Raw genomic sequence first — 17,313 nt, 5'->3', positions numbered from 1 at the left:
ATGTCAACTCACCAGATAAAACAGTGTGGGCTTGTTGATCCTGTACCTTCGTCATCTGAAGAATACCAAAAGTCTCCTCTTTTTCACGGAGTGCTTTCTGAGCTGGTCTATCTCGGTCGCACAGGAGGCAAGAGAAGAGTCAAGCTCGGTGAGTGAAGATGATTTAGCAGCAAGATGGGCCTCAACTCGGTCCACTCGATCCCGCTGCACCTGAATGTCTAACTCAGCAAGGAACCAAGCATCGTGCCATGTCTGTAAGTGAGTATCCAACTCGGCAGCGATGAATGAAGAAGCACCTGCATCCCGGAGCTCACGAAACATCTGAAGCTCACGCTCTAGGCAGTCAAGATCATCAACAATAGACTTCGCTAGATCTGGGTACCCTGCATCCCTTATTGAATTTATCTTAAGATCAAGGAATGGCTTGAACTGGTGAAGGGAAAGTCCGCCGTGGAAGAGCTTGTCAATCATAGCATTCACAAAGGAGAAGAAGGAACGGATCTCTATACAGATGACAATCTTTTCTGGGTCGCTATCTGATAATAACTCCTTCACAAGGGCGTGAAGCTGAGGAGAAAGCCCTACACAAAGAAAGGAGAAATCCGTCAAAAGCCTTGATGAAGAAATGAATGACATTCCTTAGTTGCTCAAGTTATACCTTCTTCCTCTTGAATTACCGGGGGTGGTGGAGGTGTAACGGCTGGGGGTGTATCAACTGGTGTAGTTGGTCCCACAGCCGGCTCAACAGGATCAGTCTCGACAAAAGCTCCTGTCAAATACAAAATAGAATTCTCAGATGCATCACATTATAGTTGCATTAGTCAAAAATTGGCTAGTCCTATAATTAACTTGAGAAAAGCTACGTACCTTCAGAAAAACCATCCTCGGGATTCTTAGGGAGCGTAGACTCAGGAAATACATCTCCAGGTAATTGATCATCAATCTGAGGAGAGCCATACATAAAGTGGAGCATCGGAGTGTCCACATGTAAGCCTTCCTCGTCAAAATCATCAATCGAGAAATCTGACACAAGAGAATATAAGTACGAAAGGAGAATAAAGAGACTACGACCAATAGAAATGAGTTACCTCTTATGGGTGCGTCAGCCTCTCTATTCCCAAGATCCACGTTTGCCTCCTGCGAATTATCTAAAAGAGCAAGAAGTATAGAGACAATTAGGGAATGCACAAATTCCAAATCATTCAACTCCTTTGTGTATCGTTAATGGTAGATGTACCTGGATTCATCGAACCGGGTCCTACATCGACGGTCTCCCTAATGTCACCAGCTTCCGCAGGCCTTTTTACCTGGTGCGGTGAGTCGGGCTCACCAGAAGATGTAGAATCGTGAAAAACAGGATCAGGACTCATTTCTCTCTCCCCACGCTCTCCTATATAGAAGTGGAAAAACGTGAGTCAAAGTTCTGAATGATCAAGAGGCCGGTCTATAGGGTATATGTTACCTCCATCACTAGCAGGATCGTCACCGGCCAAATCCATATCCGATGCTCGTGAAACTACACGCGGCTTGCAGGCTAATCTCTTCCGCCTAGCGGCAGGGGCAACAATCGAAAGTCTCGTCTGGGAAGAAGGACGGAATTCTTCATCTTGGTCAGCTGTGGTCCCTGAAACATCAAACCATTGTCAGGCTTAATAATTCTGGAAGATAAAAGGAAAGAGTAAGAAACTGACCTCGTTCAGAACAGTCCTCGTGATCTTCAAGATCTCCGCCTGAAGCTTCATCAGCAGAATGAAAGATCTTCTTTCCCTCTTCGTCAATCCGACGAGTCTTGTGTCGTACCCTTTGTGATCGAGCATTTTTCCAAATCATACGAGAATCAGCCTGAGAAGCCTCCTCAGCCTCTAGCTCTGCGATCGGCTTTACGGGGACAGTTTTATTAGCTGCTAACAACCACTTGCAGCTTAAGAAAGTGAGGTTCAACTGCCGCTCAGAACTCGGGAGACTGAACTTAGCACCAGTACAGCCCGTCACGGTCCACAACCATGCACGAAGACCGTCCACCAAACCGCCGTGGGTCCGAAGCTGCTGACGTGGATTCCCGACATAAAGCTGATCATAGCCAAACTGGCAAGCGAATCGGCAGGGTAGGTATGGCTCTATGAAACACTGATTCCTCACCCGGAAAGTCAGATAACCTGGCCTGATGTTCACCAGCCAGTTAAAGCAGCCGATGTCCAAATGAGTCCGATACTCCCTCGGCCTCTCCTCATCAATCAGACACTCGCCGTATCGGCCGGAGAACTGTGGAAAACAAGCGGAAAACGCCCAACACTTGTGGACGGACGCAAATGAGATCCAATATAAGGTCCAGAACACCTGTAGCTGCTGTCTGACCTCAGGGAATCCTCACCCCTCCTACTTGCCATTTTCAAACAACTGTAGTAGGGGAGCAGAGGGGTCTGTGGCATACGGTATTGACATCATATCGGAACGATGAAGGACGAACCAAGCCATCAAATAAGTGTACGGAAGCTCCACCTTAATGGTAGGAATCTGAGTCGGTGGTCCACCTTCCTTCCGTGTAAAAGCACTAGAAATCTGTCGAAGCCCTCGGTGAATGTTAGCCACCATCACCGGAAGAAGCGAAAGTTCCTTTTTGTAGGCAAGCTGAACTGCTGGGTAGAGCACCTCTAATGGCAAGATATCACTAGACTGATATGGGACCACGCATTTCTTTAACCAGATAGCGAGGTAACCGGAGAGAAGGGTCATTGGTCGAATCGGCGCGGTCGCATGCCACAAGAATGATTTAAACTTGGTCCCTGTAGGAAAACCACTCTCAGGACTGCTAATGGTATAGGAATGAGCATCAACTTTCTTCAACAGACTATTAACCCCTGAAGGAGTGAGTGGTGCCAGCTCACAAATGGCCTCACCAGAATTGCTCTCTAGATTCCTGAACAGATAAGACGCAAACTGCTTCTGGCTCACATGGGATTTAGCCCACTTCGCTAAGGGTTCAGACTACGCCAAAGCGATATGATAGTGACATGTGAGGTCTCATAAAGTCTCGTAGCGGTCGGGCATGCGATCCTTCAGCTAACTCAATTCTTGGTTGGAGGGAAAATATTCCTGATATAGCATTTGTCCCATGGGCAAACCAGAAATCCTGTGCATCTCATGGAGGGCCAAGCCCAACTCCCCTTGCCGGGTCAGAAAAGTGTTCGAATCCGGGTTGTAGAGCTCGCACAAAGCGAAGAAATGCTTCGCGCTAACAGGCAAACCATACATGGTGGCACGAACGGCTGCATACAGACCACAAGCGTGCAACTCCTCGCTCCATCGGCTCAAGACGTACTTCGTCATGCGAGTCCACCAAAGCTTGTCCAAAGAATGGACCCAACCATAAAACTTGTGGCGTGTCACAGGCATCTCCCGTCCTAAAGCAGCGAGGCGATTCTTCAAAGTAGAAGCAGCGACAAGAAGCTCGTTACGTGGCGGTGCATCTAACCCTAATACTCCAGGATGCAATCCAGTGAGTGATATGACTCCTGCTCGAACCAGGAGCTGCCTGATGAGTGATGTATCCACAGTGAACGCTCTCATGCTCCTCCGTCAAGCGCCACGACATCTCCCGTGTCACAGCCTGACGCCTGAGCTCAGTCAACGAACGATGCCGAGGAATCTTCGGCAAATATATAAAACCACTGCCAGTCTTATGAAGCCACTGCTCAGCATCAATAAACACGGCATCCGGATCCCTGGCAGAATCGCCAAATAAAAAGTCGGTCTTCTTGAGAGGCTGAATCTAACTGATATCCTTCACGAGGGGCGCATCTGTAATCAACTGGCGAAGAGCTCGATATCCACCTTCCTTCACCACTTGGGCAACCTCTGTCGACATGCCCGAAGCAAACTGAGGAGTAACTGGAATAGGGGAAAAATCGTCGGAAGTCGAATAATACTCGCCACGACGCCCATACACTGCGTGAGATGAAAACGCTCCAGAAGGATATTCCACTGGAAGCAAACATTTAAACATTTGTTAGTCTCAATTATAAAAGGAAGTTGAACTCATCCTACGAATAGGTAAGATAGAGTCACTGCCTTATAAAGGGTGAGACGATTTGGCCACATTATGCACTTATAAGATAGGGTATATCGACTATATATCCCTGCCCTTATAAGGCACAATGCAACGTCAAAACCCCCCTTTATATTGAGATATGGTTTTGACCAAGCAAAACATATCTTTAAAGCGTCGATCCTCGCCAAGGAGAATCAAGGCTCTTCCCGATTGCCTCGCCAAGGAGAACAAAATGGGGTGAAAAGGACCAATTTGCAAATTTCCAAGAAAAATGGACTAAATTGTAAATTTCCAAAAATAGCTCACCAGCATAAGAGGGAGGCGCGCCATCAGCCGACGCGGTAGAGGATTGACCCCTCGCAATACGAGACATAGAGACCTGCAAAATAAGTTAAGGGATCAGATCTAAGAAAAAGTTCCTCTTTTTTGCAATTCTCCCCCCTGAGAGGTGAGCTCGAGGCGCCAAATCTTAATCTTAACCCTCGCATGCGACCCCACAAATTAATAAATTGAATTAAGCATAAAAAATGCTAAAATAGTTGAGGATTTACCTGAGGGAAAGCTCATGGATCCAATAAAAATCAGATCTTGAAAGAGGCTCAGACCACGCGCTCGAGGGGCCTGAGAGAAACTCTAAATATGGAAGTTTGGAGGGATTTCTCAGTCAAAGATCCAAAGGAAGACTAGATCTAATGCATTTTGAGGGAGAACGGATGCTCGAGGGAAGAGAAAAGTGAAAAAAAGGTTAAGGGGGGGCCCTAATGAGGAGAAAAAAACCTACCAAGTTGAACCGGACCAGACCAAGTTGAACCGGACCAGACCTGGTTTGAACCAGAATCCAAATTGAAGCTGAATCGAGCATCGAAACAACTTCAAATCGACCGAGGGTTCAGTCCTTGGTTTATTCTTGCCTCTCCCATATATTCGGAAGGATCAGAAAATTTTTTGAGCCGAATTATTGCCTTTTTTTTTGGCTCATTATCAAGCCGGTTCAGCTCATTTGGGCACAGAAAATACTCCAATAAGGTATATGAGTATAAACTATTCCCTATTTTTGGTTGAGAAGTTCCTGGAGAATATTGTTTATAAATATTCTTAAGGATAACTCAACAACACTACGCCGGACAACGCGTCGCGAATAAAAACTCAACGCCAACAATCGATGGTCAACTAAAGATTAGAAAATCAGGAGTCGACTTCAAGTTCAAAATTTCGACAACGGTCAGACAATAAATGCAGCACCGGAACTCTTACAGACATTCGACAAAGTACCGAATAGCCTGGAAGATTGAAGGAATCAAGAACGGAAGCCATTCCAAGGTCCCGTTATACCGATTGAAGGTTGGGACAATCATATCCAAAGTATTCCAGACTCTTCTATAAAAGAACGAGGCTGAAATACTTTGGAGGGGGTATCTGTAGGCGTATAAAATTGCTTATAGGTCCCTTAGCATAGCTCGGCACAAACCGACGAACCAACGAGGCGACGAGGTTGACGAATCGCACGCAAGCAACAGAACACATCCACTCGCGTGCGGAATCAAGCCAAGTGTTCGAAGAGTCAACGAGTCATCCATCCAAGGGCAGACTCGGACGAATCACGATCGAACCAAGATCAGTTTCGGACTCGAACTCAGAAGTGGATTCACAGTTCAGAGAGCCTATAAATAGGCTCCCCTTTGTTCATTTAAAGGGGTTGGAACTTTGAGAGCCGAAACTCTGCCGAATTGAAGATCGAGCTTGGAGTTTTGAAGACTTGAGGACTTGAATATTCAGATCTGATTCTCGGCGAGCGTCCACGTCACAAAAGGCAGGTGTTCGAGAGGTAAAAATCAGATCTAAGATCTACACGAAACTACACTCTGGATCAAAGCTTGGCCTTTGATTCCGAGATTTGGACGATTATTTCCTTGGTGAACTAATCCTCCCCGGCTATTATTCCCTTCGCGGAATAATACCCGTCAAATCGTGTAGATCCGACCGGATCTAGATCGCGCGGTGGTCCACGGATTAACCCCGGCGTCGGCAAAGCACCCACACAAAGCGAACGACCGCAAAACAGGAGCTCGCGATTTGTTCAGAAGGAGAAAGTTGTAATTTTTATTTTTTTCTTTGATTTCGTTGTAACCGGATCTAAAAAAGACCGGATCTTTTATAACTCAAAAAGTTGTTATTCAAGATGACAATGAATTCAATGAAGGCAATTTTCACCGCGAACAACCGCTCCACTTGATCATCGCCATTTCGCTTGATCTTGTAGACCTATTTGTTTCCAATGGTCTTTCTTCCTTGTGGCAGTGACACAAGTTCCTAAGTCTTGTTCTTATGGAGAGCTTTAATTTCTTCCTGCATTGTTGCCATCCACAAAGATGCATCTGTGCCATTTATAGCTTCATGAAAAGTTGATGGCTCTCTATCTTCTGTTAGAAGACAGTATGCAACATTACTCTCCATAATATACTCCGAATGCCAAGTCGGTGGTCTTCTCTCACAAGTTGACCTTCGAACTTCTGGAGCCTCGGACTCGACCGGTTCTTGTACATCATGCTCCGGTGTTGCTTCAGAAGAATTCAGATTATCTTCTACCTAAACAGCTACAGTCTCTGAGTCCTTCCTCGAACTGCTTTCTTTCTCTTCACTTTGTAATTGGTTCTCTACAAAGATAACATCTCTGCTGATGATAACCTTGCGGGCAGTGGGATCCCACAGGCGATACCCCTTTACTTCATCAGCATACCCCAAGAATATGCATTTTCTGGATTTTGAATCCAGCTTTGTAATTTCTTGGGCATTGTACATTACGTACACTGGACTTCTAAATATATGGAGGTTGGAATAATCAGTTGGCTTGCCAGTCCATATCTCCATCGGCGTCTTCAATTGTATTGCAGTTGATGGAGATCGATTCACCACATAACAGGCGGTTTTTACTGCTTCTGCCCAAAAGACTTTTTCCAGATTTACAGCAGCTAACATAGCTCTTGTTCTTTCCAACAGAGTTCTGTTCATCCGCTCCGCCACTCTATTTTGTTGAGGAGTATAAGCCGTACTGAATTGTATTTTGATACCTTCTTGCTTGCAGAATGCTAGGAATTCACCGTCTGTGTATTCTCCTCCATTATCTGACCTCAAGCACTTGATCTTTTTCTCAGATTCAAGCTCGATCCGCGCTTTGTAGGCTTTAAAGACTGAGAACACATCCTCCTTCTTCTTGATAGGATACACCCAACATCTCCTGGAGTAATCATCAATAAAGGACACAAAGTACTTTGCTCCTCCTAAGGATGTAACTGGTGCTTGCCATACATCAGAATGAACCAGTTCCAGAATAGCCTTATTTCTAGAACTCGATGCGTTGAACTTCAGTCGATGATGCTTGCTTGTAACACAATGCTCGCAGAATGGAAGAGCTACTGAATTAAGACCAGGAAGCAGCTTCTGATCGGAGAGAACCTTCAAGCCTCGTTCTGACATGTGGCCTAGCTTGCGATGCCACATCATGGTTTGTTTTTCTCCACAGCTGGTTGATGCTACACATGAATCAGCTTCCTGCAGAGTTTCTCCCTTGAGCATGTATAGTTTTGCAGCTATCTTCTCTCCTTTTATCACCACAAGCGCCCCTCTAACAATCTTCATGATCCCATTTTCGATATGGGTCTCACACTCGAGCTCATCTAATTGTCCCAAAGACAATAGATTCTTTTTCAAGCCCTTCACATGTCGCACATCTTGAATGGTGCGTATTATACCATCAAACATTTTGATTTTGATAGTACCAATACCACAAATCTCTAAGGCATGATCATTCCCCATGAATACAGATCCTCGTGAGATAGGTTCATATTTGTGAAACCATTCTCTCCGAGAGGGTGCCAAGAGGCTGCTGAATCTAGAAGCCAGACATCAGCAAACTTCTTTCTGCCTTCATCAACAGTGGTTGCTCCACTGAATAGAATTTCACCATCATCTGACGTGCTGACAACGCATCCTTGAGATGTTGATGGCTCTGAAGACTTTTTATCTCCACTCTTCTTGTTGTGCCAACACTCCGATTTGACGTGTCCTCTTTTGTCACAGTTGTAGCATTTGATATTCTTCTTACTTCGTGATTTTGATCTACCATGGGCATGACTCCCACTAGAGCCTCGTTCCGTTAATCTTCCTCTCGTCACCGACAAAGCCTCCGCTTGCTGCGAACTTGACTGCCTGTCTTCCTTGTTCTTGCGCCGATTTTCTTCCTCCAGAACAGCGGCTGCAACATCGTCGAAAACTAGATAGTCCGTGAGGACGTTGTTTGTCAAGTTGATGATGAGCTGATCATACGAGTCAGGTAGACTCTGAAGTAGAAGTTCTGCACGTTCATTCACACTAACTGTATACCCCAACGTTGTGAGTTGGGAGAACAGTGTGTTTAGGGTGTTGATGCGGTCGGTCATCGATGTAGATTCCGCCATCCTAAGAGTGTAAAGTCTCCTTTTTAAGAAGATTTTATTATGCATGGATTTCGCCTCATATAGTTTTGTTAGAGTATCCCAGATCTCCTTTGCTGTCTTCTTCTCCTCTATGCTTGACAGCACCCCGTCTGCTAATGCCAGATGGAGATTTGCAATAGCATTTTCGTCCATCTCGTTCCACTTCTTATCATCTGTGATGTCGTCCGGCCTTGCACTGATGGCCGCCAGGCAATTATCTTTTCTCAAGATATCCTTTATCTTCAACTTCCACAATGAGAAATTACTCTCGTCGAATTTCTCGATCTTGAACTTCGCCGCCATTGCTTCTACCACGAACAGTAACTTCTTACTATTTCACAAAAATAGTATTGTATTTATGAACAGTAACCGTATCTATGAATAGTATCGTACTTGTGAATAGTATTGTATTTATGAACAGTTCCGTACTCGTGAATAGTACCCGTCACCTTCAAAGGGTAATTGATAACCTAACTTATTTTCTGATGTGGAGGATCCACCTTTGGTGGCAGCCACAGAGCATACGATAAGTAGATATATACAAGTACCCTAAGTTGGCTCTGATACCACTTGTTGGGACAAACCTGGGGTCCAATAGAGCAGTGTCGCAGCAATAGTAGAGCAAAAGTAGAGATAAAAAGTTGGACACACAGATTTACGTGGTTCGACACTTGATTGCCTACGTCTACGGGTAAGGATAGAAGAATCCACTATAAGGAGAAAAACTCCGGAGTTACAAACTCTCTCTCTTTTGAAGGAGAAACTCTTTTTTTTTCCTCTCTCTCACTCTTCTATATAAGAAGTTGTTTCTGGGATGAGATTTCCTTAAGGATTTGGAACCTATTTATAGGATTTTGAAAAACACTATGCACAATAAAATATTAATATTTTACTATGCTGTGGGACCCGTCATTTTTGTTTTCTTTTTCCTCTTTAAACTTTGCTGCTGCTTCTTTCGGTGATTTGAAGTGAGGTAAAGCCCGCTCCAATTAATTGTCAACATTTGAGGCTGAAGCTGCATGCTGACATGAACTCCATAATCCAACAACACCCGTTGATCAAAGCATTACAACTGATGACACCAGGCAAAATACCCTCTTCCCTCACAATTTCAACCGGTTTATTGACCTCGTTCACCATCCCAAGCTTAAAATTTCTAGCAATCAATTTATTAAGCCAGACAACATCTCTCTCTAACTCATCTTCGAACTGACATCTCCAGGAACTACACAACACGATCCAACAATCCTTTTTTCGTATAGACCCCTTAATCAAAGTATTGCAACTAATTATATCTACTCCAACCCCCTTTTTCGACGAAACCCAACGGTAGATTCAACCCGTCCATGCTCACAGGAGCCCCAAATCACAAAATTAGGATCAGTTGCATCAATTTCCATAGTTCTTCTAATCAACCGAGAATTTTTTATAGCACACCCATTTTGCACAAACCATGAGTCATCACACTGTGAGAGAAAAAGTTGGGTTTATGATAATTGAGAAGGTCCGAGTAGATTACAAGTACTTGAGAGACTAGCTCTAAAGAATTAAACTGGTGAAGGAGGAGAATCCTTGAGTGAACAGTTCGATTTAATTGAGGGCACTTATTTGGGTGGATGCTTGTGATCCTTGATTGACATTGGAGCCATTTATGTAGGACTCGATGAGAGAGCAGAAGAAGTGTAAAGGGTAATTATCCATGTATGGGTAGTCTAGACTCAACCATGGTTTAGTAATTTTGACAATTAGTTGGCAGAAGGACCAATATCAACAACTTAAAGAGTATTTGAGGGACGTGTTGGAGTTATATAATAAAGATAACTTAAAACTTGGGCTTGTAGAGGAAAAGAGGAAAAGTTTAGTCCCACATAGGAAATGGGATAGAAAAAAAGGGTCTTTATAAGCCTTCCCTTTCTCTCCTATGCCTAGAAGAAAACAAAGGTTATGCTCCACACCACACATGCGCGCGCTGGCCTGGCCGGGCTCAGGTTCGGGTCGGGTGGAGTGCGTGGCCCATGACCTGCGGACACGAATGCAGCTTCGGATTAATGGGCCTTTAATCTGCTACATTTTTATTTTTGAATAATTAAAATGTAATATTTATTTTTGAACGATTAACATGTGATAAACGTTTTGTAACGGTTAAGAGAATTAAATTTTGAAACGGTAATATTCATGAGATTTAAATCAGAATCAAAACGGAAAATATTTTTTATGAGAATTAAAATCGGTAATTAAAATAAATTAATTGCGGATTTATGAGTAACGGATGTTTTAAGCCTATAAAAGGACCTAAATCTGTAGAGTTTGAGACAGTGTGAAAAACACAACATATTCTCTCTTCTTCTCTGTTATTCCTCTTCATATTACTGTTGTTATATTTTTGTTGGTTCCCTGAAAGTCACGAAGAATTCACAAAGCCTTCTTGAAGCTCGTGCCGACGAGAAGGAGGTCGCTTGACCGAGGGTCGTTGTATCTCCGGGAACTTTTGCCGCGTAGCCCTGTACGAGAGGGGGCAATTAGTTTCTTGGGACAGTGCTTGCACGCCTCGACCATCAGGCTATATTCTAAACTCAGTTTAATTTTATATCTATTTTGAATCATTATCTAATTCTGTTAAAACTGCATTTTGTGTTAATTATACTCTAAACAGCTTATATTCCCAACAGGACGGACATCAAAATATAAAGATTCGAGGGACTAATATCAAATTAGCTATGATTTAAGGGATTAATATCTAAAAACCCCTTTTATTTATTCAAAAGAAAAATGACATTCACCGAGCATTGCATTGCGAGATCACGAGCACAAAGGAGTATTATAGACTGGCTGCATATTAGGATAAAACAAACCCCAATTCTGCTCAATACCATCCGGCTTCTGATTCTCATTGAACAACGAAAACACATAAACATCACCGTATCCATTCGGACTCTTCGGACTCCCCGTGTTCTTCATATAATGCTCATATAGATTCGTAATATATGTACTCGCAAGCTGAGGAGTCGTAAAGTTTCCATTACCTGCAGAAGGCCATCCACTCTCACCCACGGTAAGACCGATATCTCCTCCTCCGATCTTCTCAAAAGCCCACACGAAACTATCAAACATGGCGTCAAAGAGATTCCAGTATGTCAAGTTTCCGTCCTGGATCCCTGGCTGTGTTGCCTGAAACAGCGCAAAATCTAGCGAAACATGGTCCGGGTCGCTAGCGTACGCGAAATAAGGGTATATGTGGACATACAACGACAATTGATATCCCGGTGGCAAGGTGTGGATAAACTGTACTATATCTGTCAGAATGTCAACGGAGTCTGACGTGAATGTTGACTGCGACGGAGGATAGGTGTTGGTGAGCGCCGCACTTGATATCGTTGTTGTTACCTTAACTTCTGGCTTGGATGTCTGGTCCAGTGCTGCGCGAATGTTGCGCATAGCGGGTAGCACGTATTGTGCATTTTCGCCAGGGATAACCTCATTGCCAACAATTATGTCCAGAATGTTTTCGTAAGGGACATAATTTGTGCTGATCCAATCTTTTGCGAAATCAGGACTAGACGCGAGCTGTAATAGATCTTCGTTTCGTGTCGCTATCGATACAAGTTGACTAGAGTTTAAACTCATAATTTCTGGATGGGGTTCGTATAGTCGAAATTTTGCGATGCCACAATTTTGTACGAGATTTATGGCGTCAGCTGGTGGCGGGAGATTGTTTGCCACCATGCCGAAACATATGCAAAAATTAGTTGATGGAGCTGAAAATGGATGAAAAAATTAAGCTTAGAGCTTGGCAATTGATCAGTTTTTTGGTGATATATCACTTAAATATATATCCATATAACATATACCATATAATGTTTTTCCTCTTATACAGATTTCTAATCCTTTCTATTCAAAAACCCGTTAGCAAGATCAATTTTCTACAGTTGTGCTCGGAGACAAAAAGGAAAATTCTTGTCTAATCTTCAATATAACTTTCATGGTTTGAGCTAAACAAGCAAAAGAATATCATTAATCGATATGTAGACCAAATTTTAATGATAAAATAAAAGTAGACTTGAATAGAAAATGCTACTCAAAATTTTGCTAGTTTCTACTAACCTCTATTCTTCTACCAAATATATAGGATTAGTATAACTTCTTCCGCTATAGAATTAGATATCTTTTGAATATTTCTTTATTCATATTTCTTCTCAGTTAGATCTGAGATGTCTATATAATGGTGCACATAAAAATGACAAGTCTACAGGTTAAAAGTTATTATTTAATGATTCTGTTGTCAGGTGCAAAGTCATTTACCTCCCAAAGTTACATTGCTAGATATCAAGATCCATGCAAGAAATGAAAGCCACGTCCTAAAATATATCTCCATTTCTGACAATTTTATCTTTATTTCTTTAATTTTACCTGCACCAAGAATTCAAATTATTTGAACAGAATAAAACTGTTGAAGAGTGTTCCCTTTTAAAAATGTTCAATTTTTTGGGTTTTTGTAATTATGCTCCTCAAATCATGCATATTTGAAGAATTGATACCCAAACCTCTGTAATTCAGCAACTTTGAGGTAAAAACTCAAATCAACAGAATTACTTTGATATATAGACTAATTTGTAAATGCAATGTAAAATTATCAATAATAAAGTCAAACGCTTTAACCCACCATATCGCAATGAAGTGATGATTGTTGTGAATTGGCTGGTTTTTTCCCGGGCTTGATGCTTCAGGGTTGTTTTGCAATACAAAAGTTATAGTTGGGTAGTTTTGCCAATAATCACGACTACTTTTTTTTGGTTTTTTTGGGGCGTGTGTGTGTGTGGGTGGGGGGGGGGGGGGGGGGTTGGGGGGTAGTTAACAGATATATTGTAGTTGCAGCGACAATAAATAAACAAAATGTTTTATTATGCTATTTGCAGTAAGAAAGTTAAATTTAAATAATGGTACAAATAACCACTGTAGTTTGTAGTCGCGTAGTAAATTTCAGAAAACACCCGTTCAATGGCTGTTTTTCAGATAACCTGCCTTAACTTTCAAAATAGATGAGGAGTTCTCCCTGTTAAACATGTTTCAATATTTTTGGGTTTTTGTATATATAACATGTAATCATGCATATTTGCAAAACCATCTCCAAGTTTCATTATTTGCAAAACTATCCTCAATTCAGGAAGTTTAAAAACAACCTCCAAATCAACAAATAAACAAATTTATAGCCTAATTCGTAAATGCAAAATAAAAATAGATTTAACTCATCATATTCAACGAAGTCGATAATTTGTTGATTTGGGATTTTTTTTGCAAACTTGATGATTTAGGATAGTGTTGCAAATATGAAAAAGTGATGGGTAGTTTTACAAATACATGACGTAGGGGTCTATATGAAAAAACTCTATCTATATGGCTATGAATGCGTTAGATTCAGGTTAGACGGATAATATTTTATGTAAAGACAAGTAATAAACAAAAGGTTTTATCAAGCTATTTGCAGTGAAAATTAATTAAATAATAGCACAAATAGAACATTCTAAATATGTAACAAATTTCTCAGAAAATTATACCCATTAAGTTTGACCGTTTATAAGATAATATTCCTTAACTTTCAAATCTCCTTAAGTTTTGGGGGTGGGGTCCAAGATTCCGCCCCCCCTCCCCCCCCTCTCAACATTTAGTATTTTCTGAAAAAGATCAACTAACAGTGTTACCGCAGCGTGGGTAAAATTAGGAATGAGAATATTTTTGTTAGTCAAAATTATGGTTCACACAAGGAGGTTTTCTGATAACCTCAAAATTTAAGGGATGTTTGGTGAGATTTTAAAAGTTAATGGTGGGTTATCTAATAAACGTCCAAACTTAAGGTTTTTTTTTGAAATTTACCCTATTTTGTAAGTAGCAAACGTCATATCATCAAAATTTGATATTATTGTCTTTTTTTTTAGAAAATTTTCTTATTTTGTATCTCATGATGAAAAAGAAATTTTAACAAAAAAAAGGAACTTGACAAAGTCGTTGCACAGAGAAATACTTGGAAAGCTCTCATCGTCATGGAGAGCTTGAAGGCCAAGCTTCTCTATAAATTCAGAGATTTCAGCTGGAACGAGACAGTGGTGTACATAGATAGTACACACTATCTGGTGTGCTACTCCAACCTACTTAGACCCTCAGATGCAATAGACAAAGGGAGATCAACTTGGGGGTGTGTTTTGGATACTTCTCTCCATGGACAGAGAACATGGGTGCCTCTATGTTGGCCTCTTTGTTTTGATGATGTTTAACAAACAATTTATTATTAATGTTATTTGTCTAGTATTCATATTTTCTTATTTATTATAGACAAACAGTTGGAGGATGGATGGAATTGCGCATTCACGATCATATCCAATGGAGGTTGGAGGAATTGTTGTTGAAGTTACGCTATTCAAGTTAAAGATACAAGTTCAAGCTTCATCTGCAAGAGTACCAAGTTGAGCTACAATGAAGATCAAGATCAAGCTTGGGTAATGTAGTTTAGGTTTTATATTATGTGTGTTAGTACTTTAAGCTCAATCATCTATACACACACACTTATTGGTTTCTTCGTGTGTTTGTTTATGGACTTAATAACAATCATATACATCTTTTATTAAGTCTACAAAATCATTTTGTATTGTTTTAAAATATGGTCAAGCTAAAATGTCAAAACTCATATGTTCACATTTTCATATTTTGGACTATTTTGCAAAATGATGATTTTCATAAATGGGAAATACAATTTGGTAAATTCTTTTTGTAACATGTTCATTTACATGTTTATATACATTTTTCAAAGTTTCATTACTTTTGGACTTCATTTGTTATTTTTAACATATTTTTAAAAGTCTCAAAAACTGTTTTCAAAACCTGTATTTTAGCATGTATCAGTTCGCGGTCGCCCGCCACGGTCGACCGCCTGCATTGCCTTTTTATGGCTCGCAGTCGATCGTGACGGTCGACCGTGGCTTATCCAGAGAATTTCGCGGTCGACCGCCGCGATCGACCGTCAGCTTTTCAAAATTGTTCTTTTGGATTTTGTGCTTCACAGTCGACCGCCAGTTTCTCACAGTCGACCGCCGAACTGATGATTGCTTTCCAATGGCTATATTCTGATTTGATTCTCTGGGGGTATTTTGGTCTTTTCAATGTTATTTTGGCTGATGTTTTGAGTGGGTATAAATACCCTATTGCCTTCAGCTCTTCAAAAACAAGAGAGTGTATTTAAAACAAGTTTAAAGAGTTTTAAATAAGGGTAAGTGTTGTTTAAGTTTCTTTAAGAAGCTTTTAAGCACTTGGAAGTTTGAGTTTGTAAAAGCAATCTCACAAGAGCTTGAGGAGATCATCTATTGGTGTTTGAGCATCCAACTATTCTCCCTCTACCTATTGATCTATTGAGAAGTTCTATAAACTCTATTTCTAGCTTTACATCTATTTATTTGATTATCATTTTATTAAAGGTAGTTTTATATTGAGTTTAGTTGATTTGATTTCACTCATTGTTTACACACACCTACTTGAGCTTATTGTATTTGCATACATTGTATATTTGGGTTAGTGAGAGTTGTAACAATTGAGTATGAGCTTTCATTGTGTTCTCATCCGTATTAGAGAACAATTATTTATTGTAATTGTGCTTATTGTGAGGATCACCTTGTAATACACTTGTACACCAAGAGAAGTGTGTGGCGAGAGTCGAGGATCGTCCCAAGAGGAGTGACGTCGGTTGACGAACCTAGGGAGAGGTTGTATCCGAACACTTGAGGGAGACATGTCTAGTTCAACACTTGAGAGGGTGTAGAGTAGGATTACAAGAGTGTGTTAGTTGTAGAGTTTTCGGTAAACTAGAAAACCGTATTGTGAGGTGTAAACGTTGTTCGGGTAAACATAAAAAACCCGGATGTGATAGTGGAGATCTCCTCGAGGTGAGGAGCGGAGACGTAGGTCAAGCAGTTAGACCGAACTCCGTGATCATATCGTTTTGTTTGTGATTGCATTGGCGTTCTTATTCTTGTATTCATATCTTATATCGCCTTTGTGTATTGCTCTTCATATTGCCCACTATCTAGTTTACATTATTTACCCTTGTATTGTTTATATATCATTGCTCATATATTTGTAATATCTCATTGCTAGGATATATTCATTAGTTCATATTGCCTATCCTAGCTCATGTATCTTGTTGTATTTTACACTTGCTAGGATAACTTGTTATTAGTTTTAATTGGCATAAAATCGGATTAGAATAGCATAAGACCCTCATCACCCCCCCTCTAGGGTCCAACACTCTATAGTGCAGAAGTATTTCTACACTTGGATTAAGATCAAGAACCTCTCTTTCCATTTATGATCTCTCGTAATCATGGAGAAGATAGTGAGTGCCTTTGGGAAAATCAAAGAGGTTGTACAAACTTCTACTCCAACAAGACGGCGAGAGACATGAGGATTTTGATAAAAGTCTCCAGCCTTGAAGACATACCTAAGAAGGTTATTTGCTCATCTATCTCAAAGTTAGATGAGTTCAAGAGGGAAGCTATTCTGGAGATCGAACCCATTGGGGTTTGCTACAAATTGGAGCAGTTGGGTCCAAATTATGAGTGACTGCTTGTGCAAGGGAAATTGTTGGTTGAAAGTTCGTGGAGTGAGAAGAAAGCAGAGGAAGAGAAAAGAATTTTGAAGAAACCGATGCAGGGATGTGGGTTGGTATAGTGGTGGATAAAGGTAAATCTTTAATGGGAGATTCTGTGGGTTGGTAGATCAAGTAGGAGACATCATGGTCCAGGAATCTCCTCT

The 17,313-nt window shown here is 41.2% G+C and overlaps 1 protein-coding gene across 1 annotated transcript in view; it reads right to left on the bottom strand.

Moving 5' to 3' along the window:
• Positions 11,320-17,313, bottom strand: part of LOC109835332 (probable glucan endo-1,3-beta-glucosidase BG4) — a 6,822-nt gene continuing 828 nt past the window's right edge. The window contains exons 2-4 of the mRNA XM_020403310.1: positions 17,000-17,084; positions 12,820-12,927; positions 11,320-12,275 (exon numbers count right to left, since the gene is read on the bottom strand). Of these exons, the coding sequence (XP_020258899.1) occupies positions 11,320-12,275; positions 12,820-12,927; positions 17,000-17,084 (1,149 nt within the window). The remainder of the gene's footprint in view (positions 12,276-12,819; positions 12,928-16,999; positions 17,085-17,313) is intronic.

The sequence above is a fragment of the Asparagus officinalis genome, chromosome 3 (genome assembly GCF_001876935.1).
Source record: "Asparagus officinalis chromosome 3, Aspof.V1, whole genome shotgun sequence".
Lineage (NCBI taxonomy): Eukaryota > Viridiplantae > Streptophyta > Magnoliopsida > Asparagales > Asparagaceae > Asparagus > Asparagus officinalis.
The sequence above is the reverse complement of the archived record's forward strand: the minus strand, read 5'-3'. Positions and strand labels throughout refer to the sequence as shown.